General features: G+C 46.7%; 1 protein-coding gene across 1 annotated transcript in view; it reads right to left on the bottom strand.

Moving 5' to 3' along the window:
• Positions 1-4321: 4321 nt before the first annotated feature.
• The window catches only part of LOC122932446 (huntingtin-interacting protein 1-like), a 133715-nt gene continuing 112815 nt past the window's right edge, over positions 4322-25221 (bottom strand). Inside the window, exons 23-30 of the mRNA XM_044286848.1 lie at positions 24987-25045; positions 21058-21151; positions 17215-17315; positions 14833-14938; positions 13314-13437; positions 12647-12708; positions 8016-8124; positions 4322-5377 (exon numbers count right to left, since the gene is read on the bottom strand). Coding sequence (XP_044142783.1) covers positions 5367-5377; positions 8016-8124; positions 12647-12708; positions 13314-13437; positions 14833-14938; positions 17215-17315; positions 21058-21151; positions 24987-25045 — 666 coding nt within the window. The 3' untranslated portion in view covers positions 4322-5366. The remainder of the gene's footprint in view (positions 5378-8015; positions 8125-12646; positions 12709-13313; positions 13438-14832; positions 14939-17214; positions 17316-21057; positions 21152-24986; positions 25046-25221) is intronic.

Raw genomic sequence — 25221 nt, 5'->3', positions numbered from 1 at the left:
AGTCCTAGGTACGTGGGCATGTGCATATCTATCATCGAGATATGCACATGGGCATAGCAGCTTAGGGAAAGTGTTTTAGGGATTTCTAGGAGGTGACTCCTTTGTTCCCTAGCATTTGTGGCCTAGTCAGTTCTTTTTTTTGCCTTGCTGTGTTCTGTTTCCTTCCCTTATCTTACCTACCGTGACATTATAACCCGCCCTACCGTCATTTTTTCCCTTGGTGTTTGCAAAATGGAAACTATTGATGCTTTGGTTGATTGCATGCAGGGATTGTTTTTGGATGTAGCTGACCTCAGCAATTCGGTTGCACGGTGTCAGACTACTTTGGCATCTTTGGCACCGGGGGAAACCAGGTCTGCCTGGAACCTAAAGTCGCTCTCCCTGATTTTTCAGGGCACGTAATAACTTTGTTTGGTTCAGGGAGTCCTGTATACTGTATTTTCGTCTGCGTCCGATTTAATCTGGAGACGAAAACCAAAGAGTAGGGACTATTATTTCTCTGCTAAAAGGTGACACTCAGTCTTGGGCTTTTTCTCTGCCGGTCGGTGGATGAATTTTTTAGAGCCCTGGGCCTGATTTATGATGACCCAGACCGGGTCTTTGGCTGAATCTAAGTTGCACAGCTTGTGCCAGGGAGAATGTACTGCTGAGTCATATTGTGCTGAATTTAGTAATCCTGCACTCCGTAGTCAGTTCTGTTAGGGGCTATCTGAGAGATTAAAAGATGCCCTTGCATTTAATGAAAAACCTGATTCTTTGGAGGCGGCCATGTCTTTGACCGTACGGATTGATAGACGTCTTAGGGGGAGGTGCAAGGTTCTCTCTGGCAGGGGGTGCTGTCTGGTGGGGAATCAGTCCCTCAGGGTACTATGACACTTGAATTAGGGGCTGGAGAGGAGCCTATGCAATTGGGTCAGGTTACTTCTTGCTCTGGTAATAGGAACTTTAGGAAGCTGAATAGACTGTTACTTCTGTGGTAAAGAAGGTCATTTCGTTAAGGTGTGCCCTTATATTAAACCTCGAAGATGTAATGAAATACAAATAGGGGATTCCTTCAAAGGAAAAAAAAAAGCTCCCTTACTCTTGGTAGTGTGAATGGGGAGTCAGAGCAGGCATATTTGTATCCTACCTGCAGTACCCGATTCCTCCTGCCTGCCATGGTGGCGCTAGACTCTGGAAATTTTGAGTTGAAGGTATTTGTTGATAGTGGCGCAGGGGTTAATCTTATTGATTTTAAATTTCTTCAGTCATGGTTTTAAAACTAGCGCATTAAACAAAGAGATACCAGTGTTTGCTATAGATTCTGCGCCCCCTCTCGCAAAGATGTCTAACTCATATTGTTCAGGATATTCATTTGAGGGTGAGTGATTCTCATGTTGAGTTAATTTCTTGTTTTTTTTTTTATGAAAGGTTTGCCTGCTCCGATGTTTCTGGGTTTACCATGGTTGATAAAACATAACTCTACCATTGACTGGCAAACAAGACAAATCAGTAATTGGGAGTGAATTTTGTATGAACAATTGTCTTAGTACTTCTATTTCGGGGGTATCCACTAAGGTGTTGCCTCAGTTTCTTTCAGATTTTTGGACGTTTTCTCGGAGGGTGGAGCCCAGGAGTTGCCCCCTCACCGAGAGTATGATTGTCCAGTCAATCTTATCCCCGAAGCAAAATTGCCAAAATCTCGGTTATATAACATTTCTCATCCCGAAAGAGTGGCTATGCGGGAGTATATTGCCGAGAGTTTGGCAAAGGGACATAGACCATCTAAGTCTCCTATGGCCGCTGGCTTCTTTTTCATAAATAAGGACAGATCCCTTAGACCGTGCCTAGATTTCCGGGAACTGAATCTCATTACTGTCCATGATCCTTATCCCCTTCCCTTGATTCCCGGATCTATTTGATCAGATTGTTGGTGCCGATGTGTTTTCTAAGTTGGATTTAAGAGGAGCTTATAATCTGATCAGAATCAGGGAAGGAGATAAATGGAAAACGGCCTTCAATACCCCCGAGGGTCGCTTCAAGAACCTAGTCATGCCCTTTGGTTTAACTAATGCTCCAGCAGTCTTTTAGCGCTTTATCAATTACATTTTTCATCATTTGGTGGGTTCGTTTTTTTTTACCTTGATGATATACTAATTTACTCACCTGATATGAAGATCCATCAGGATCATTTGAGACAAGTGTTATTCATCCTTCAGGAGAATAAATTGTATGCCAAGTTGGAAAAATGTGTGTTTGCTGTTCAGGAGCTGCCGTTTTTGGGGTACTTTCTTTCTGCCTCCGGTTTTCGTATGAATCCCGAAAAGGTCCGTGCGGTACTGGAATGGGACCGGCTGGAGAATCAGAAAGCCCTGATGCAGTTTTTAGGATTTACTAATTACTACAGAAAATTCATCCTGAATTATTCCACCATTGTCAAACATTTGACAGATATGACTAGGAAGGGCGCTGACTTCTCTGTCTGGTCGGAGGAGGCATTACAGGCTTTTTCTGCTATTAAGAAATGTTTTGTTTCTGCTCCCATTCTGATGCAACCTGATGTGTCTCAACCCTTCATTGTGGAGGTTGACACAGCAGAAGTGGGAGTTGGAGTAGTCTTGTCGCAGGGTGCCTCTCCTAGCAAATAGCGCCTGTGTGCTTTTTCCTCCAAGAAACTCTCAGCTGCCAAAAGAAATTATGATGTTGGGAATAGAGAGTTGTTGGCCATCAAATTGGCCTTTGAAGAGTGGCGTCATTGGCTGGAAGGGGCGACCCATCCGATTACAGCATTTACTGACCATAAGAATCTGGCTTACCTGCAATCTGCAAAGCATTTAGATCCTAGGCAGGCTAGATGGTCATTGTTTTTTACCAGGTTAAATTTTGTGGTCACCTATCGCCCTAGGATTAAAAACATCAAAGCAGATGCGTTGTCATGATAATGATTCTGGCCCTGTCAATCAAGAAGGACAAGGAGGGGCTGGCAGAGGAAGGCAAAGGAGCACAGAGCAGCTTGGGGGTCACCCTCGGTGCACTTACCTGCTAGCTAGCCCTACATAGCAGTGTGCCTGGTTTAACAGTGAATTTCATGGTGATAAACTTCCTTTTAATGAAACGGGCCCTTCAATGAAGCCAGCTGATTGCCTTGGGTCGGGTCTCTGAAACCTCTGACCTTACAGTGAGAATGTTTGGCTGCATCAGGGGAAATGTAATCGCACATATATACTGTAACTGAATAGTCGATTATGTATTACATGGATAGGCCAGGTATGTAAGAAAGAGAGATACAAAAGGGGAAGTCCTTAAAGGGAGTCTGTCACCACATTTTAGCATGTTAGACCGTTAAAATAGGGTTATGTGATCCACCCAGAACATAAAAACGGTACCTTTGTTGTAGAAAACGGACTTTTCTTTTTGCCGAAAATGAACTTATAAGATTATGTTCTGAGCCCTCTCAAGTGCCCAGGGCGGTCTCTCAATCCTCGGAGCGGGCAGAGGTGCACGGAGGGCGGGGTTATGAGCCGTTTAGGAGGTGCCTGCCTGGGGCTCCGAGGATTGAGAGACCGCCCTGGGCACTTGAGAGGGCTCAGAACATAATCTTATAAGTTCATTTTCGGCAAAAAGAAAAGTCCGTTTTCTACAACAAAGGTACCGTTTTTATGTTCTGGGTGGATCACATAACCCTATTTTAACGGTCTAACATGTTAAAATGTGGTGACAGACTCCCTTTAAAGGGATTTTGAGGGCTGATCTTGGTAATATGCTGCTCTTTATTGCTAGTCCATGTATGATTGAAGCATACAAGCATTCCGTTGCTCTGATTCTCCCCCTTGTAATGCTGCAACTGTGACGTCACAGATGGGTGTTCTCTAGTGCTGAAGGTAACAGCTACTATGCAAAGTAGCCTCTGGCAGCACTAGAGAACACCCATCTTTGCCGGTGAAGTCACCGGCCTCAGTGCTGGGCGCAAGTCTCGGCTTACCATAGTGATGAAGTCCACTACGTCACCGGCACAATGAAAACACATCCTTGCGCTGGGGAGCATCGGAGCAAGGAAATGCTTGTATGCTCCACTCATATGTAGGCTAGAAATAAAGAGCAGCATGTTACCGAGATCGACCCTGAAAAACCCTTAAAATAATTATAAGCTGCAATAGAACATATGGCAAGGGGGGGGGTAACAGATTTAACAAACCAGTCCTTAGAAATAACAAGAGCATGCACTCTTTTACAGAAAGACATTTGGATAATTTAGGACTTTCATATTTCTCCTTGAAGAATTCTGGTAAGAAGGCATTTCTGTTACTAAATAAAACTAATCCGGAAAAATTAACATGAATTTATTTGCGTAAATGCAACAGTGACATCTACTAGTGCCAAGCCTTATGGCACGAATGTGAAACCATGGCCTATAGAAGGTCTTTTCTTATAGTCACAGTGTGTTCAGAATGCATGGCCTTAACTCCTCCACATCTCTCATCCTGCTGTAAACTTACATGGCAGTGCAGGATATGACGGGACCCTGGGAAACGACCCATATAGCACCGACCGGTGGAGAGAATTCACGCAGGATTTCAAAGACAAAGATCTGTGTTGGGTTCTTAAGTTTACTGAGTGATCTTAGGTCATGAGTGCTAATGCTCCTTCAAGTTATGGTCACATCTATACATTTATACAATATATAATATTGATGTCTTCCATACACTTCATAATTCTTATGCCTCCTGAGAACCTTACAGCACCAGTAATATCAAGTACGGTAATTCTCTCTTTCTGTAACTATACCATTGTCCAGTAACCTATAAGGCAAAAAGTTCTAGTCCGTTTTCTTCACCAGCTATTTTAAATATGACAGAACATTAATAAATGAAGGTCTCTCATGCGCCCCCTAGGGGCTGAAATGTGCTCCTGGTCCCTCCACACCATTAAGTGAGTTTTAGTGAGTATTTAGCTGAATGGATGTAACTGAATGCTGTTATCAAGCTATCGAGCACCTAGTTGTCTCCTTTAGGTGCCAGACTCTGACAGGCTGTCTGACGTCAAAGGCTAGGGCTGTTACTCTGCACCTTGTTGAGTTTTTCTGGCCCCCTTCATGTGATCCTGAACTAACATATATATCAAGAAATGGATTATATTTGTCTCCCAAGCATTGAAGGTGAGTGATAGTTGAGCGTGGCAGGCAGTATAAAGGTTCCTGAATCCTCTGCACCATCGATACTCTTCTCCTTGCTGTCCGCCATTCTGTAACCCATTGGAAATATGCGAGACCAGTTGGACGTGGCCAGTCCAGGCTGTGTTGAGAAGACCTGAATTGAATGCCATAGACGTGTGCTTTCAAAGTTATCTGCTGTGTGCATTTTGTATACTGAGTGAAGCTGTGATATAGTTTATTCAGCAGCTGTCGTGGAAAAGCATAAAAAAGAATCCATTACATTTTTTAAGTCAAGTCATTTAAAGGAGTTAATGTAAAACACGAAAATCATAGAATACATGACAATCTCTTTCTACCAAGGCTAGAACCAGCCCTGTACCTCACATGGATCCAGAGATCCCCCCATTCATTGCTCCAAGTGTTCTGCTAGATTTATGGCAATCTGGAAGATCAAGCTGCAGCTCTCTCCCTATGACAGCTCGGGATGAAGGAGGGGGTGCATCCCTTCAACTACAGCTCTCTCCCTATCACAGCTCGGGATGAAGGGGGGGGTGCATCCCTTCTGCTACAGCTCTCTCCCCATCACAGCTCGGGATGAAGGAGGGGGTGCATCCCTTCTGCTACAGCTCTCTCCCTATGAAGGGGGGGGGGGCATCCCTTCTGCTACAGCTCTCTCCCTATCACAGCTCGGGATGAAGGGGGGGGGGGCATCCCTTCTGCTACAGCTCTCTCCCTATCACAGCTCGGGATGAAGGGGGGGGGGCATCCCTTCTGCTACAGCTCTCTCCCTATCACAGCTCGGGATGAAGGGGGGGGGGCATCCCTTCTGCTACAGCTCTCTCCCTATCACAGCTCGGGATGAAGGGGGGGTGGGGTGCATCCCTTCTGCTACAGCTCTCTCCCTATCACAGCTCAGGATGAAGGGGGGGGTGCATCCCTTCTGCTACAGCTCTCTCCCTATCACAGCTCAGGATGAAGGGGGGGGGTACATCCCTTCTGCTACAGCTCTCTCCTTATCACAGCTCGGGATGAAGGGGGGGGGGGGGGGTGCATCGTCTCTACTACAGCTCTCTCCCTATCACAGCTCAGGATGAAGAGGGGGGGGGGGTGCATCCCTTCTGCTACAGCTCTCTCCCTATCACAGCTCAGGATGAAGGGGGGGGGGAGGGGGTGCATCCCTTCTGCTACAGCTCTCTCCCTATCACAGCTCGGGATGAAGGGGGGGGGCATCCCTTCTGCTACAGCTCTCTCCCTATCACAGCTCGGGATGAAGGGGGGGGGGCATCCCTTCTGCTACAGCTCTCTCCCTATCACAGCTCGGGATGAAGGGGGGGTGGGGTGCATCCCTTCTGCTACAGCTCTCTCCCTATCACAGCTCAGGATGAAGGGGGGGGGGTGCATCCCTTCTGCTACAGCTCTCTCCCTATCACAGCTCAGGATGAAGGGGGGGGGGGTACATCCCTTCTGCTACAGCTCTCTCCTTATCACAGCTCGGGATGAAGGAGGGGGGGGTGGTGCATCGTCTCTACTACAGCTCTCTCCCTATCACAGCTCAGGATGAAGAGGGGGGGGGGGGTGCATCCCTTCTGCTACAGCTCTCTCCCTATCACAGCTCAGGATGAAGGGGGGGGGGAGGGGGTGCATCCCTTCTGCTACAGCTCTCTCCCTATCACAGCTCGGGATGAAGGGGGGGTGGGGGTGCATCCCTTCTGCTACAGCTCTCTCCCTATCACAGCTCGGGATGAAGGGGGAGGGGGGGGGGTGCATCCCTTCTGCTACAGCTCTCTCCCTATCACAGCTCGGGATGAAGGGGGAGGGGGGGGGGTGCATCCCTTCTGCTACAGCTCTCTCCCTATCACAGCTCGGGATGAAGGGGGGGGTACATCCCTTCTGCTACAGCTCTCTCCCTATCACAGCTCAGGATGAAGGGGGGGGGTATCCCTTCTGCTACAGCTCGCTCCCTATCACAGCTCGGGATGAAGGGGGGGGGGGGTACATCCCTTCTGCTACAGCTCTCTCCCTATCACAGCTCGGGATGAAGGGGGGGGGGGCATCCCTTCTACTACAGCTCTCTCCCTATCACAGCTCGGGGGGAGGGGGTACATCCCTTCTACTACAGCTCTCTCCCTATCACAGCTCGGGGGGAGGGGGTACATCCCTTCTGCTACAGCTCTCTCCCTATCACAGCTCGGGATGAAGGGGGGTGGGGGTGCATCCCTTCTGCTACAGCTCTCTCCCTATCACAGCTCGGGATGAACGGGGAGGGGGGGTGCATCCCTTCTGCTACAGCTCTCTCCCTATCACAGCTCGGGATAAAGGGGGGGGGGGGGTACATCCCTTCTGCTACAGCTCTCTCCCTATCACAGCTCGGGATGAAGGGGGGGGGTACATCCCTTCTGCTACAGCTCTCTCCCTATCACAGCTCGGGGGGAGGGGGGTACATCCCTTCTGCTACAGCTCTCTCCCTTTCACAGCTCGGGATGAAGGGGGGGGGGGGTGCATCCCTTCTGCTACAGCTCTCTCCCTATCACAGCTAGTGGGCATAACCTTTCCGATGCAGCTGTATCCCAGTAAGGGTCCGTTCACATGTCCGCAAAATTGGTCCGCATCCTTTCCGCAATTTTGCAGAACAGGTGCGGACCCATTCTTTGTCAATGGGCCCGGAATGTGCTGTCTGCATCCGCGGATCCGCACTTTCGTTCCACAAAAAGTAGAACATGTCCTATTCTTGTCTGCAATTGCGGACAAAAAAAAGGCATTTTCTATGAGAGTGCCGGCAACGTGCGGTCCGCAAAATGCGGAACGCACATTGCCGGTGTCTGTGTTTTTCTCATTTAGCTATATTAGGTTTTTTATTGCACGCAATCATGGAAGTAGTACTTACCATCCCCCCATCCTTCTGAGACTCCGGCTAATTCATAGTGCTTCTTCCTTAAGTCTCCGAGTTTTTCTCTTTCTTTTTGCAACTGGTTCTCCAACTCCAGGACTCGCACCTATGAGATGAAAGGGTTTTATTAGTTTTTCAGACAATGGCATTAAACTCGGCTGTCCACGACAACCCACTGCCCATAAGTAAAAACTGCAGGAGATTTGCAAGTTTCTAGAGTGTGTATTTTCACACAGGTCAAATGCAATCTTAAAGGGGTTGTCCGGGATTGGGGACATTTGTCTAATAGTAATCTAATAACATAAACATTACAAACATGCATGTGGTACCTTTAGAACATATTTCTCAAGCCCCGTTTTCCCTGGCAGGTGAGTGAAGCCTCCTCTTCCTCTGCTTAGGGAGCCCGGTGATGTCACTGGCAGCGTAGATAATTATGCAGAGAGGATGGAGGGGCGGTAACTTGGCCGTCATCGAGCTAAGCCCCGCCCCCCAGTCTGGTGACGTCACTGGGCATTCAGCATTATAATGACTGGAGGCAGATCACTATGCTTGTTAGCATAGAAAACTCCTTCCATCTGAATTACTTGCTAATGGAGCAAGGATTACATGGCCATGCTAATTGCATATATTGCATTTAGACAATGGCATGTTGATTGTGTAAAAAAAAAAAAAAGATAATGAAACAAAGGTTCATTTGAAAGAAAAGGTAATATATTAGTGTAATCAGTCTGCTTTTTTTTATTTTTATTTTTTTTATTTTGAAATAAAAGGATAATCCTATTTATGTAATGAGGCTGCTTTTGTCTAGTTGAAAATAAATATTTTTAGCCCTGTACTTGTTTTGGACTTGCAGTGTGTGCATTTCATTTTCCTGTGGTTATACATTGGTTTCAACTGATTGCCAGGTCAGTATATAAGGTTTACCTTGAAATATGTTTATACATACCCCTTACAGTGTGACGCTGTCCGGTATGTTTATGGATACATGTTGGAGCGTGCCCCTTACAGTGTGACGCTGTCTGGTATGTTTATGGATACATGTGGGAGCATGCCCCTTACAGTGTGACGCTGTCTGGTATGTTTATGGATACATGTGGGAGCATGCCCCTTACAGTGTGACGCTGTCTGGTATGTTTATGGATACATGTGGGAGCGTGCCCCTTATAGTGTGACGCTGTCTGGTATGTTTATGGATACATGTTGGAGCATGCCCGTTACAGTGTGATGCTGTCCGGTATGTTTATGGATACATGTTGGAGCGTGCCCCTTACAGTGTGATGCTGTCCGGTATGTTTATAGGGACATGTGTGAGCGCTCCCCTTACAGTGTAATGCTGTCCGGTATGTTTATGGATACATGTTGGAGCGTGCCCCTTATAGTGTGATGCTGTCCGTTATGTTTATGGATACATGTGGGAGCGTGCCCCTTACAGTGTGACGCTGTCCGGTATGTTTATTGATACATGTTGGATCGTGCCCCTTATAGTGTGATACTGTCCGTTATGTTTATGGATACATGTGGGAGCGTGCCCCTTACAGTGTGACGCTGTCCGGTATGTTTTTTGGATACATGTTGGAGCGTGCCCCTTATAGTGTGACGCTGTCCAGTATGTTTATGGATACATGTTGGAGCGTGCCCCTTACAGTGTGACGCTGTCCGGTATGTTTATGGATACATGTTGGAGCGTGCCCCTTACAGTGTGACGCTGTCCGGTATGTTTATGGATACATGTGGGAGCGTGCCCCTTACAGTGTGACGCTGTCCGGTATGTTTATGGATACATGTGGGAGCGTGCCCCTTACAGTGTGACGCTGTCCGGTATGTTTATGGATACATGTGGGAGCGTGCCCCTTACAGTGTGACGCTGTCCGGTATGTTTATGGATACATGTGGGAGCGTGCCCCTTACAGTGTGACGCTGTCCGGTATGTTTATGGATACATGTTGGAGCGTGCCCCTTACAGTGTGACGCTGTCCGGTATGTTTATGGATACACGTTGGAGCGTGCCCCTTACAGTGTGACGCTGTCCGGTATGTTTATGGATACATGTGGGAGCGTGCCCCTTACAGTGTGACGCTGTCCGGTATGTTTATGGATACATGTGGGAGCGTGCCCCTTACAGTGTGACGCTGTCCGGTATGTTTATGGATACATGTTGGAGCGTGCCCCTTACAGTGTGACGCTGTCCGGTATGTTTATGGATACATGTGGGAGCGTGCCCCTTACAGTGTGACGCTGTCCGGTATGTTTATGGATACATGTGGGAGCATGCCCCTTACAGTGTGACGCTGTCCGGTATGTTTATGGATATATGTGGGAGCGTGCCCCTTATAGTGTGACGCTGTATGTTTATGGATACATGTGGGAGTGTGCCCCTAAGGGTCCATTCACACGTCCGTTTAATCCATTAATTTCAATTGCCTCTGCAAAAATGCGGACACCAATCATAGTGCTGTCTCAATCACGGAATCCGTTCTGTTTTCCTATTTTCGAGTATGCGGATCCTGAAAAAAAATTAAGCTTGTCCTACTTTGTCTGTTTTCCATTCAAGTCAATGGATCCGCATAAATGCGGATGACATGCACAAAACCATCCGAATGTCATCCGATTTTGTGGATCCGTTGGCAGGAAAATGGCAAAAAAAAAAAATGAAACACGGAACGGATTCGGAAGCACTTTAAGTAAAAAAAAAAACGGAAGGTTATACTGAAAAACGGATCCGCAAAAAAAAGGAACGTTTATATGGAAAGGTAAAAATACTGACGTGTGAATGGACCCTTATAGTGTGACGCTGTCCGGTATGTTTATGGATACATGTGGGAGCGTGCCCCTTATAGTGTGACGCTGTATGTTTATGGATACATGTGGGAGCGTGCCCCTTACAGTGTGACGCTGTCTGGTATGTTTATGGATACATGTTGGAGCGTGCCCCTTACAGTGTGACGCTGTCCGGTATGTTTATGGATACATGTTGGAGCATGCCCCTTATAGTGTGACGCTGTATGCTTATGGATGCATGTGGGTGCGTGCCCCTTACAGTGTGATGGTGTCTGGTATGTTTATGGATACATGTTGGAGCGTGCCCCTTACAGTGTGACGCTGTCCGGTATGTTTATGGATACATGTGGGAGCGTGCCCCTTACAGTGTGACGCTGTCTGGTATGTTTATGGATACATGTGGGAGCGTGCCCCTTATAGTGTGACGCTGTATGTTTATGGATATATGTTAGTTCACTGTCTGCCTCTGCAAACACTGAGCACATGACAGATGCCAGCGATAGAGCAAGGAGGAGTTTATGGGCATACATATGGGGGAGGAATATGAGGCAGGAGGATGAATATGTATGAGGGGGCGGATCGAAGGAGGAGTGGAGGCTGTGCAGGATGCATGAATATGTATGAGGGGGGCGGGTGCAGGGGCACAATGTTAGGAGAAATCAGCAGATGCCGCTCTGCACTGGGACCCGCAGATATGTAAACAATCTGTTCAGGGCTGTAGGAGCCATGCTCCAGTGTAAAAGACACCTCAAACCACCTTGGGAACATAGACTTGGCTACTAAAGGTGAAATACGTTTGATCCCAGACAACCCCTTTAAGACACTATACGCTACATTCCCACGACAACTGCCATTTTATTAATGGGGCTATTCACATGACCCCTTTTTTTAACAGCCATCAAAAAATTGGACATGTGCAATTTTTGGCCATTATCATGACCAGATGGGCTCCACTGAAATCAATGGACCCATTTTTAACGATCGTTTAGACAGGAGCGCACCTGTGTAACAGCCATTAAAGGGGTTGTCCGGGTTCAGAGCTGAACATGGACATAGCCCCATTTTCACCAAGGCAGCCCCCCTGACAAGAGCATCGGAGCATTTCATTTCATCCTTTGATTCGCGCAGGGCAAAGGCATTTTCAGGAGATCCGGTGACCGGGCTCTCCTTAGGGATGCCAGGCGGAGGCTTCCGCCTAGCAGTGAGCCAGTGACGTCACCAGCACTGATGGCGGGCTTTAGTGCTGTCCTCGCCTGTAAAACGGCTAGGACAGCACTAATGTCAGAGCCGTGATGTCACTGAATTCTTGTAAATAAAAACGCCCTTGCCCTGCGCAATCCTGCGCAGGGCAAGGGAGAACATCGGAAATGCTCAGATGCTCTTGTCAGGGAAGCTGCCTGGGTGAAAATATGGTCAGCTTTGAACCTGGACAACCCCTTTAAAATGAGTATACAAAGTAAAAAAAAATATATAAATAATAAATGATATTCACCTCATCCACTTGCAAGACCCGACGCACACAGAGTGGTGATGTCACATTCTGTGACTGGGAGCATCAGGTCCTGGTGCCTCCCGTGAGGAGTGAGTATCCCTGCGCATGCAAGTGGATGAGGTGAATATGTATTTTTTTATTTTATTTTAATCCCTGAATGGCCCTTTTTTTTCAGTGTGCCCGTTTTTTGCGGACCGCAAAATACATACCTTCTCAAACAGCTGATCGGCAGGGGTCCGGGTGTCGGACCCCCACCGATCAGATGCTGATGATTAAAAAACTGCAGAACCCCTTTAAGGTCAATGAAGCAGTAAGCCCTGAAATTAAGAAAAGTTGAAAATAAGAGTAATTAATATACCTGTGAGTCCATCTCCTGACGCTTGATCTGTGTTAGGGTCATACTAGAGAAGTCCATGGTATCTGTTCACACAAGGAAAGCGGACATAATGGGTCAACAGTCTGTAAAAGCTTGGTATTCTAGATACTGGTAACACTGCCACCGATTTCTTTTAAAGGGAACCTGACCGCAAGATATTGGATATTTAACTAAGCACATTACCTTATCTATCTAAGCATATTGTCCCAAATGGTGCCCTTGTCTTGATTTTGTGTTTCATATATACAGAGAAAGTCATCTTTATTCAATGAGTGATTTGAAGTCAAGGAGGCTGGCTCTTGCATCCTCCGCGTCAAGCTTGTCGCGCCCAGATCCTTCCTCCTGCCCAGCGTTGTGGTCACGTCATCCCCTCACCTCTCCATATCTCGCACAGGCATGGTCTTTTTCATCCATGGCGCCTGGGTAGTGAAGCTGGGTGTGCATGCTCCAGATATCGGGGACAATATGCTTCACTGGACCGGCGCCCCGGAGGAGACAGACTGTGTCTGCACGAGATGTGTGGGGGATGTGGAGAGGCGAGAGGATGGTTACTTGAATTAGTTAAAGATCAAATATCTTGCTGTCAGGTTCCCTCTAAGGTCCCTTAGAATTATGCTTGAGAAGCAGAACAAGACAAGTCTCTACCTACCTACTTCTTCAATCTGGGACTTGACTGACTTTGTAGAAGCCACCACACCAGCAGCATTGTGATTTACAACTTTAGAGGCTTGTTGTAGTCTAGTCAAATTAGAACTGTTCTTCTCTGCCTTTACCTACAGAAATTACAGAGGACACAATGAAAGCCATGATGGTGAAGCCAGAGCTGATTAACCTCAGGACTGTTTGGGCCTGAATGACCCAGCAACATGTTTTTCAGTTTTCATCCTTGCATTCCAAGAACCATATCTTTTTCATTTTTCTGTCAAATTAGATGTATAAAGGCTTGTCAGTAACTGATGACGTCAGCCACTGCGACACACCGCTGGGATCTGAGTCATCTCCGCTGCGGACTATTGCACTGGGACCTTGGCTGTCACTTACAGCACCGCTCCTGTGTCCGCACAATCACCATGCCATAAATGCATGTTGGGAAGTGCCAACTGACTGCATTCACCAATGTACATCAAAATGTGGGCTGATATGTTGCAATAAAACCGTTTTACCTGAGATATGTGCGCTTCATAGTTGAACATCATGGCCCTGGTCCCATGTTCCTATGGCCCGCATTCTTGAGAAAATTGATGTTTTATAATATGTAAATGAGCCCCTAAGAGCAACAAGGTTGGTGTTGTTGCACCTCGTTGCTCCCCGAGGCACTGCTCAATGCCCTTCATGCCACGTCCCCACCACTCACTGACAGGGCCAGGCAGTGAAGACATACCCAGCCCTGGCCCAAAGTCTTGCGGGAGCATGTACTGATAACATATATTTACTGTATGTGGTTTCTAAATTCCTATAAATGCGATTAAGTTGCAAATGGAAGCAGCCCTGCAGTTACCAGCTTCTAGGCCTACATGTTAACAGCTGATCGGTGTGGGTGTAGGGTGTTGGACCCCCAGTGATCTGCTGACCTGTTCTGTGGATAGCCTATCAATATCAAACTCCTGGACAATCCCTTTAAGGCCGAGTCCACATCAGCGCTGTGAATTCCATTTTTATCTTAAACCACAGCAGCATAAAACCAATTTAAAGCTGTGACAGAACCAACACATGATGGATACAAATAGCACCCAACAATCCCCACAGACTTATAACGGGGTCTATCGGGTCCCGCTGGGGTGTCTATAGTCTGATGTAGTCAAATGTGACAGAATCTGCAAAACATGCTCTGAAAGGAGCCTCCAATGCAGATGTGAACACAGCCTAATGCATTAACTTAACCATATTAATAATAAACAGTATTTTTTATTTTGTAGCTGGAGTAGGAATCAGTACATTTCTACCTACTCCACCTAAAACCGGCTCCAACTCCACAGCCCTGAAGGCAACTTTGAGGGTCATGGTGGAACACATGACTCTACTCTAGTTAGTAAGATCTTCAATGCCTGCTTGCTCCTGTGGTGATAGGATATGGAGAAGACTACAAGATAAGAAAACTTCACAGAAGCCAACCTAGGTCAAGAGCCATTATGTCCCTGTAGTAATGTGATGCCATAAATGTATAATACCTTGGAAGCTGCTACAAGCTGGGCAGTGCTGGCTGCAATCTCATGGGAACAAACAATCAGATCTTCAAATTTCCCTCGTCCTTGGACCATAAGATCTGCAGCATCTCTGAAAAAGGAAAGAGGATGATCAGAAGAAAAGCACTGCTAGAGATATATCACTCAAAACAACATATCTCCTAGCAAGTATAATACACAGATAACCCGTTTCATGTACACTCATTGACAAAAAAAAAAGACCGCACCAAAAGTTGATGGAATTGAACGAAACTTTCTACATGTGAATGTAAAGATGATATATGTAAGTGATTAAAATATTGGAGAGAAAGGATAAGTTTATTGGGGAAAACTGTACAATTGAAAGGAGGCTCTAGGACCCTGTTGTGCCTCTAGCCTGGAGACTAGATGAGATATGGTTGGGCATGGAGGAATACGGGTTGTGTGTGGTATCCTGCAGGACACTTGTCCACAGATATTACAGCTGGGCCTGTAGATCCTGAGCACTCATAGGTTGCTGAAGCTGGTGTCTCATAAATGCTTGATTGGAGATAAATCTGGAGACCGGGCAGGTTATGGAGGTTTTGTAATCTGGTGGAGACATTCCTGGGCGATCCTTGCTGTGTGTGGGCGAGCATTATCCTGCTGAAAAAGGCCAGCTGGAAGCCCTGCCATAAGACCTGAGGTGGGTCACAATACTTTAGACAATAAAGTAGCCATAAAACCTAATACTTTCATCCACATGAGACCTAGGGGCGCTGGCACATGTTGCCGCTATGCTGAGTTTTGGATGCAGAAAAAAAAAAAAACGCATAAAAAACCACATGCAGTTTTTTCTTACAGAAAAGGTAAAAAAACTAAATCACACACAGCAAAACTGAAGTACATAAATTACAAAACAGAGCTACATTGATGTAATTTAAAGGGGTTATACAATCCTATAAAAAGCCCCCCATATGCTGGGCCCCCCTACTAAATATACTTACCTGGGTCTCCGCACCGCCGCAGTTGCTTCTCCCCGTGTGCGAATGAAAACATCCGGTGTCGGGGGGAACAGTCAATGGCAGGCAGGGATGGGGACGAGCCTCCCTAGCATCGCGGGTGACGCTAGGGAGGCTTGTCCCCGTCTGCCATTGGCTGCCCCCCGACACCGGATGTTTTCATCCACGCACGGGGAGAAGCAGCAGCGGCGGTACGGAGACCAGAAGCGGTGCAGGGAGTGGGGACCCAGGTACGTATATTCAGTGGGGGGCTGGCATATGGGGGGACATTTTATAGGATTGGATAACCCCTTTAAGTCTGCTGTGTAAAGGTATGTCCTTGCAAAAACAGCATGCCTGTTTTTTTTTTAGGTGGCTTTTTCAAGGGACCCTCACCTATTTGTAGAACGGGGCCCCCAAAGTGAATGAGGGTGCAACATGCAAGCAGGACCACCCTTTATTCACTTCTATGGGAGTGCCGAAAATTGCAAAGTCCGCTCGCTTGGCTATTTCTGGAACTCCCATAGAAGTGAATCGAGAGCACGCCATGTATGAGCAGTGTGCTTTCTTTCGCTTTGGAAGCTCCATTTTAGAGATAGGTGCAGGTCCCAGAGGTGGGATGTGCATCTAGCGGACATTGGTGGCATATCATAGCCATATGCCACCAAAGTGAGAGATGGGCCATCTCTCAAACAGTCTGCCCAGATCCTCTTGTACACACTAACCCATAAGATTCGCACTCCAGAAGCAGCTTTATTTCGCACATTATGTGGACAATCGGAAAAGATCGAAAGAACAGCAGTGGCACCATAACAAGTATGTGTCAGCGAGCATTTTTTTAAAAATAATTCTCATTAAAAATGCATGTTTTGCATGGTGAACATAGGTTAAAGGGGTTGTCCACTTTATTGATATTGATGACTTATCCTCAGGATAGGTCATCAATATCAGAGCCCAACTCCCAGCACCCTTGCAGATCATCTGTTTGAAGAGAAGGCGGCGCTCTTCCCTGTTTAGCTGCTCGCCCTCACAACCACAGTGGTGGGCAGTTGTAATTACACCTAAGCTGCCCCATTCACTTCTATCGGATGGCTCCTTCCATTCAAGTGTATAGAAAGGAGCCATCCCAAAGAAGTGAATGGGACAGCTTAGGTGTAATTACACCTGCCCACCACTGTGGTGGCGACGGTGAGCAGGTAAACCATGAAAAGAAAGCCGTGCTCGCATGGCGCACCGCCTCCTCTTCAAACAGATGATTGGCGAGGGTGCCGGGAGTCGCCCCACTCGATGATCTTATATTGATGACCTACCTGAGGATAGATCATCAATATAAATAAAGCGGACAACCCCTTTAAATTAGAGTTGCTAAAGCTTTGACCTTGTGAGCAATGTACTCCTTTTCACTTACACCATCACAGTAGCGCCCCAGCCCACAGCCTTAGAAGCTGAGATCAGACCTTCTGTCCATCTTGAGTTTCTGGCATAAAATTCTTTGGGAGATGCTGCGCCCTGCAGAGAAATGCACATAACGGAGATGAGCGATGAGTATGTAACCTGGAGTCGGCATCTCACCACAAAAGATTATTGGGTTTGTTCTTGCACCCCCTCCCCAAATAAAAGCCAAATATAATAGACACCATCACTATACAGACTAGGAATAAGAAGGGATAAGGGACAAGATGTGCGGTTAGGATGAAGGATTAAAATATAACTTTTATTGGATACGATTAAAATGTATTTTCTCTATAATATCAGATAATTCAGATTCCTGTACTTGTCATGTCGCCCTACCTAATAAGCCGAGCCCATACTCAGTGATGTAATGTTCCCTACATATTTTCACCAATCAGATATTCCCTTCACTGCGGGTTAGCCGGCACAATAGGTATCAGTACCAGTACCCTAAGCTAAATGTGAAGCACCAGTGACCTTATGACATTGTGGTCATGACGGCCAGTGCTGCAGAGGGCTCACAGTATATAACGTACATCACAATTTATTATGTTAGGACACTTATACAACTGCATTTCTGCAGGCTGGGGATTAAAGGGGGTTGTCTACCCTTCAGCAAATAGCATTTATTATGTAGAAGAAGTTAATACAAGGAACTTACTAATGTATTGTGATTGTCCATATTGCTTCCCTTGCTGGATGGATTAATTTTTCCATCACATTATACATTGCTCGTTTCCGTAGTTATGACCATCCTGCAATCCATCAGCGGTGGTCGTGGTGGTACACTATAGGAGAAAAAGTGGCCTCTCTGGTGGCTGAGACGATGCGAACGCACATAGGCTAGTGCTCTTTCCTATGGTGTCCAAGCACGGCCACCACTGCTGGATTGCAGGGTGGTCGTAACCATAGAAACGAGCAGTGTATAATGTGATGGGAAAATGAATCCAGCCAGTAAAGGAGACCATATGGACACTCACAATACATTAGTAAGTGCCTTGTAGTAACTTTCTCTACATAATAAATGTTATTTTCTGAAGTGAGACAATCCCTTTAAGGCTAGAAAAACAATGACACTTTGGCTGTGACACACGTAGCGTGGCCAAAGATTGCAGTGTAGAGCTGTCTTCATTGAACTAATGAAAAGGAATGGGGTGAAGTCGTGATCTGCAAATTGCTGAGACATGAAAGGCGCCAGAAATCCAGCAATTTTTTTAGCATCACAGCCCTGGCAACTTGTGGGTGGTGAAGTTCTTTTTCACTTTCATTGGTCACGGTGTTGGCCGTATTACATTGTGATCTTTGGTTGTGCAACGTGAGTCGCTGTGTTGCTCCAGCTTAAAAGAAAGGAGTGTGGCTATAATAAAATGACAGTGATTAGTGTATGTGGGACACAGGGTATCGCTGCATGGCAAATTTGGGCACAACATGTCGCACTCAAGTATGACAGTGTGGTAGGCTTTGCTGTGACTGCACTACGTGAATCGCAAAAGATCCGGGAGCGTTGGATTTTTTTTGCAATTCGAGTGTCGTGATCACAGCAAACCGTTTTCTGGCGTGAAATAGTCGAAGTGTGTTTGCGACTTTTTAAACACTTGTACAATTTTTTTTTATAGAAGTGCCATTTCTCCACCGCCTCCTCCACTTTCCCGAAAAATAGGATTTTTTTGTGCTTACCTGTAAAATCCTTTTCTTGCTGAGTTCATTGGGGGGCACAGAAGACCATGGGTATAGCTGTTGCCACTAGGAGGCGACACTAAGCAAAAAAGTGTTAGCTCCTGCTCTCAGCTATACCCCTCCTGCAGACACTGAGCTAGTCAGTTTGTACGAAAGCAGTAGGAGCAGCCAGGAGAAGCCAACAGAAAACAATAAAAAAGGAAAGACGGATATGGGTCAGAACCACGAAACAGAGGGACCGATCAAGGAGAGCCAGCAATGTACTTACGAGGCTGGGAGCTGTGCCCCTAATGAACTTAGTGAGAAAAGGATTTTTACAGGTAAGCACAATCATTGGACACAGAAGACCATGGGATGTTAAAGAGCAGTACCATGGGGAGGGAATAAGACCAGAACGAATCCAAAACCTTTCATAAGGCCCCGCACAGAATTGCAGGGGAAGGACACACCAAAAAACCCTGAAAAAATGGGCAGGAAGAGCCATTCTCAGGAAGGCCAGCCAGGGAGCGGCTGAATACACAGAGGCCCCTGCTGGGCAGAAGAAGAACAGCACAGGGGACATAAGCCACAGCTTAGGAGACTTTGGAAGAAGTGGAGAGCACACAGAATATCCACAGATGGATCAGAAAGAAAACAAGTCACCAGAACAAACGGAGCGACTGCAGGAATACCGGAGAGAGAAAACAAAACCTGGGCCCAGAAAACTTCTAAAGAAAAAAGCTTTGGCAGACCAGCGGGAAAACATGTCTGCCTCCTACGGACACTAAACTAAAACTGACTAGCTCAGTGTCTGCAGGAGGGGTATAGCTGAGAGGAGGCGCTAACACTTTTTTGCTTAGTGTAGCCTCCTAGTGGCAACAGCTAAAAACATGGTCTTCTGTGTCCCCCAATAATACGAGGGAGAAAAGGGGGATTGGTGAGGGTGGGAACAGGGTAGTGCCACCAGCCCCACCACATTTATCATCTTTTATGCCACTCATCTTCTGGTGTAGAAGACTGAAATCTACACAAGCCTGGGGCTGGCATACATTTCAGTCCAGGTGCTTGAACTGCCGAAGGCTGCGCCTAATCTATGATGACGCATACACCTTGTTATAAATTAGGCACATACTCCGTCAGCACATAGGGTTATCATAGATGGCGTAATATGTAATGTTGGGTGGAGAAGCCCTCAGGTTCAGCAATGCAATAGTCAGATTAAGAAGTAAAGTTGACTATAGATGTATTATTATCACTAACAATCCGATAACTATTACGTCTACAGTACTACACGTGATTCCGGCACATAATAATCAGTCCTAATGGCTGAAACACGAAGAGGAAAACGTTACGATCTAGGCTACTTTCACACTAGCATTTTTGCTGGATCCGTCAGGGTTCAGCAAAAACGCTTCCGTTACTGATAATACAACCATCTGCATCCGTTATGAATGGATCCGGTTGTATTATCTTTAACATAGCCAAGACGGATCCGTCATGACTCACAATGCAATTCAATGAGGGACGGATCAGTTTTCTATTGTGTCAGAGTTAAACGGATCCGTCCCCATTGAATTGCATTGTGGGTCATGACGGATCTGTTTTGCGCCGCATCCCAGGACGGAAAGAAAACCGCAGCATGCTGCGATTTACTCCCCGGTATGAGAACAAACCCAAACGGAATGGAATGCATTTTGGAGCACTCCGTTCTGTTCAGTTACGTTTTGTCCCCATTGACAATGAATGGGGACAAAATGGAAGCGTTTTTTTTCCGGTATCGAGACCCTATGATGGATCTCAATACCGGAAAATAGAAATGCTAGTGTGAAAGTAGCCTGAGCATCTATTGGCAATTAGGAGAAGAATGTGGACCATTGCAGAGATACAAACGAGCTGATCAATGATTCCTTGTGAGTGTCATACTTATGAAGTCCCTCCACCCCATCTCCTGACACGTGTGACTTCAGAGCCCGGCTACTCATTTATAGTACATTTCATCACAGAGGACTGCCGGAAAACACCACCGGGATCATGATGCGCCCTGAGACTAGCACATCGAACTAAATAATATGATTTTTATGCCGTTGGTAGGGGAGGGGGGAGGCATTGATCTTAATTCGACAAAAGCAATGGATTTACTGACTGTTCCACTCTCCACTATTTCCATCTGGAGGTCCTTTGAGGCCAGTATCAAGGCTTGAATCCCCTGCATGAGATCGGTGCACGAGCCTAAAATCCTGCAGAAAGCAAACACAGATGAGCAAAGTGTATCTAGAGGAGGCGACCATTACTCTACGGAAGTGTACTGTCGGGGTATCGTGCTTTAATCTGCTAGGCTTACACACATAAAACCACATATCACACAACTCTACTACGTTTGTAGCAGAGCTTCAAAAGAAATGACTGCACAGCACAACATAGACTGTCAAATACCCGAATGCACTCTAGTGGTAAAACAGTGGATGATATAGCGTCTGCCCTCAGGATAGGTCACCGATATCTGATCGGCAGTGTCCAACTCCCAGCACCCCCGCCGATCATTACAATTGCTCTGTCCCCATTTACTTTAATGGGACGGCTCTGTAGTATTCAAGTGAATGGGATGGAGCCGTCCCATAGAGGCGAGTGAGGACGGAGCAATTGTAATGGCACTGCTCATCTCGAGCGCTGTGGTCTCTTCAAACAGCTGATCGGTGGGGGTGCCGGGTGTCAGACCCCCGCCGATCTGATATTGATGACCTATCCTGAGGATAGGTCATCAACAGAAAAAAGGGGGACAACCACTTTAAGGATGCCATCACAGGTGGCAGATTTTGTGCAGAAATGTCTGAATGGGGTCTGCAGAAATCCATGTAGCTGCTACCAAAACAACCCCAGTCAGATTAATGGAACTAATTATGTCTGCAACAAAACCTGCCACGTGTGAACGCTCTGTAAAGGGATTATCCCATCTGGACATTTCTGACATGTCCCCGGATAGGCTATAAATGTCTCACAGGAGTGGGTCTCCCCTGTGCAAAGTATACCTGCCTGGGGAAAAAGGTCTACTCCACCACGTGCGTGGTTCTCTCCGTTCAATTCTACGGCGTTCTGAATACGGCAGAGTAAGCCCCACTGCGCCCGTTTCCGACTGTCTTATTATTTTTTTAAGTCTCGTTTACCAACTGATTTTGCACCTGTTTTGGAGGCATTTGAGCCTGTTGCACCTATTTAGAGTTTTAGGCTAGGTCTACATGACGACATTTGTCACGCAACAGATAGGGCACAACTACACTGCAACATTTGTCGCACGACAATTTTTATAATGGCAGTCTATGGTGTCGCACTGCAACACGCGACATGCTGAGACTGTGACGCAACAGTCGCAGAAAAATACATCTCAATTGGATTTTCTGCGACTGTTGAGTCGCAGTATGTTGCATGTTGCAGTGCGACACCATAGACTGCCATTATAAAAATTGTTGCGCGACAAATGTAGTCGTGTAGACCTAGCCTTAAAGGGTAAAGCCTTAGGCTACATGCACACGACCATGTGTGTTTTGCGGTCTGCAAATTGCGGTTCCGCAAAAAAAACGGATGACATTCCGTATGGCATCCGTTTTTTTTTGCGGATCCGTTTTTTTTGCGGATCTATTGTAATAATGCCTATCCTTGTCCGCAAACTAGAAAAAAATAGGACATGCACTATTTTTTTAGCGGAGCAACGGAACGGACATACTGATGCGGACAGCACACGCTGTGCTGTCAGTGTTTTTTGCGGACCCATTGAAATGAATGGGTCCGCATCCTATCCGCAAAAAAAACAGATCGGACACTGAAACAAAATACGGTCGTGTGCATGTAGCCTTAGGCTCCATGCACACGGCCGTGTTTCACGGCCGTGTGCGGGCCGTGGAACCGCGGCCTGGATCCCTCCTGAGAGCAGGAGCGCACGGCGTCACTGGTTGCTATGACGCCGTGCGCTCCCTGCTGCCGCCGCAATACAGAGATACACTGGTATGATCTATACCAGTGTATTACTGTACTGTGCCGGCAGCAGGGAGCGCACGGCGTCATAGCAACCAGTGACGCCGTGCGCTCCTGCTCTCAGGAGGGATCCAGGCCGCGGTTCCACGGCCCGCACACGGCTGTGAAACACGGCCGTGTGCATGGGGCCTTATTCACACGTCAGTGTTTTAGTCAGTGATTTCCATCAGTGATTGTGAGCCAAAACCAGGATTTGTTTAGAGCCGCACCTGGTTTTGGCTCAAAGTCACTGATGGAAATCACTGATCGAACACTGATTGTGTGAATAAGGCTACATGCACACGACCGTGCCTTTTTTTTGCGGTCTGCAAAAAACGGAAGCCGCCCGTGTGCCTTCCGCAATTTGCGGAACGGAACGGGCGGCCCATTGTAGCAATGCCTATTCTTGTCCGCAAAACGGACAAGAATGGGACATGCTATATTTTTTTTACGGGGCCACGGAACGGTACAACGGATGCGGACAGCACACGGAGTGCTGTCCGCATCTTTTGCGGCCCCATTGAAGTGAATAGCTCCGCATTCGTATGCGGACCAAAACAATGGTCGTGTGCATGAGGCCTTAGGCATAACGGTCATAATACATTTGTTTGCTAATGTGTAGGGACAGGGATAGGGAACATTTTTCTAATATACTTTTTTTAGGGAAGACCTTTTATCTATAGTAGAAAACTCAGGCTGAAATGTCCCTTAGCAACAATCATTTTCAGAGCTGCTGCTAAGAGGCATCCATCTTCTTAAGGCAAGGGTTACACAGATCGCTGAGTAGCGGTGATCTCATTCATTTCTATGGGATCACCGCTGCTCAGCGATCCTGGCCGCTGCAGGTGTCGCAGTGTAGCCCTTCCCTAACAGAGCAGTGCTGTGCTGACTAGGAGGAAGGGCTGGGCTGCGAGCTGGTGCGGGGCCGCGGAACGGATGGGGACAGCTCACAGAGTGCTGTCCGCATCTTTTGCGGCCCCATTGAAGTGAATGGGTCCGCATCCGAGCCGCCAAAACGGCGGCTCGGATGCGGACCCAAACAACGGCCGTGTGCATGAGGCCTTAGAGAAACCTTTTCGGGGGAGATTTATCAAGAATGGCGTTTCCTACAGTCTTGATCCCCTAATTTATTAACAGACAGACACCTCTTAATAGTTTAGGAGCATCTTATGCACTCCTTGCTCTAGAAACTCAAATTTACACCAGGTAGGGGGTGATGTACTCCTGATTTATACCTTTTGCCAGTTTCTGGCGTAAACGGAAGTACTGTACATTTAGCGGGCTGTGGAGGCTCCTCCCCTCCCACTAAGCTCAAAAAGTCACCAATTATGGTACAATTATAGTGTGTGCCATAATTTGTGACTTTTTGGTGTAAAAGGCTTTTTAAATCCCTCCATTTGTTTTCGCTTGTTCTCTTTGTTAGGCCTCTTGCACATGAACGTTTTTTTTCCCCATTTCCGTTCCGTATGCGGAACCAATTATTTAAATGGTTCCTCCAAAAAAACAGAATGTACTCCGTATGCATTCCGTTTCCGTTCCTCTGAAAGATAGAACTTGTCCTATCATTGCCTGCAAATAACGATCTGTGGCTCCATACAAGTCAATTGTTTTGCAAAAAAAAACCAAAAAACAAAAAACGGAATACATCTGTATGTCTTCCCTATCCGTTCCTGCAGAACCATCTATTGAAAATGTTATGCCCAGCCCAATTTTTTTATGTACTTACTGTTTAAACATTGTATGCTTCCGTTTCCGTTCCGCAAAAATCGGATCACAAACGGAAACCAAACGGAACAGAAATGGAAACACTACTGAAAAAAAAATGGAAAAACGGATCTGTTTAAAACGGACCGCAAAACCATACGGTCGTGTGCAAGAGGCCTTACAAATATATAATGATCTGTTTTTATTCCCCAGAAACAGCGCCACGCTTTGTTGTGTCTGGTATTGCAGGTCAACCCCATTCGCTTCACTGGGGCAGAGATCCAATACCAGACCACCAATGGACAAGATTAAACACCATATGGAAGCTCCCACTGAGCCCCTTAGAAAAGTTACGTAGCTTACTGTTCATTGACTTGTAATTTCAGTCCCGTATCATCTGTCCGTGACTTTTTGAGCATTTCCTGTGAGGGAAGGAAACATTTTATCACTAGAGACCATCATGATGAAAACAGAGGAGCTATGAAGACCGCTCTCTACCCCTGGTCAGTCACTAGGCAGATACGTGCAACATATGGTACGTCCGCCACCGTCTAAAGAGTGTGCGGCATTTATATGTCATATTTATTCATATCCCGAC

Source organism: Bufo gargarizans, chromosome 3 (assembly GCF_014858855.1).
Source record: "Bufo gargarizans isolate SCDJY-AF-19 chromosome 3, ASM1485885v1, whole genome shotgun sequence".
NCBI classification, from domain to species: Eukaryota; Metazoa; Chordata; class Amphibia; order Anura; family Bufonidae; genus Bufo; species Bufo gargarizans.
Note: the sequence above shows the minus strand (reverse complement) of the source record. Positions and strands in the feature narration are given on the sequence as shown.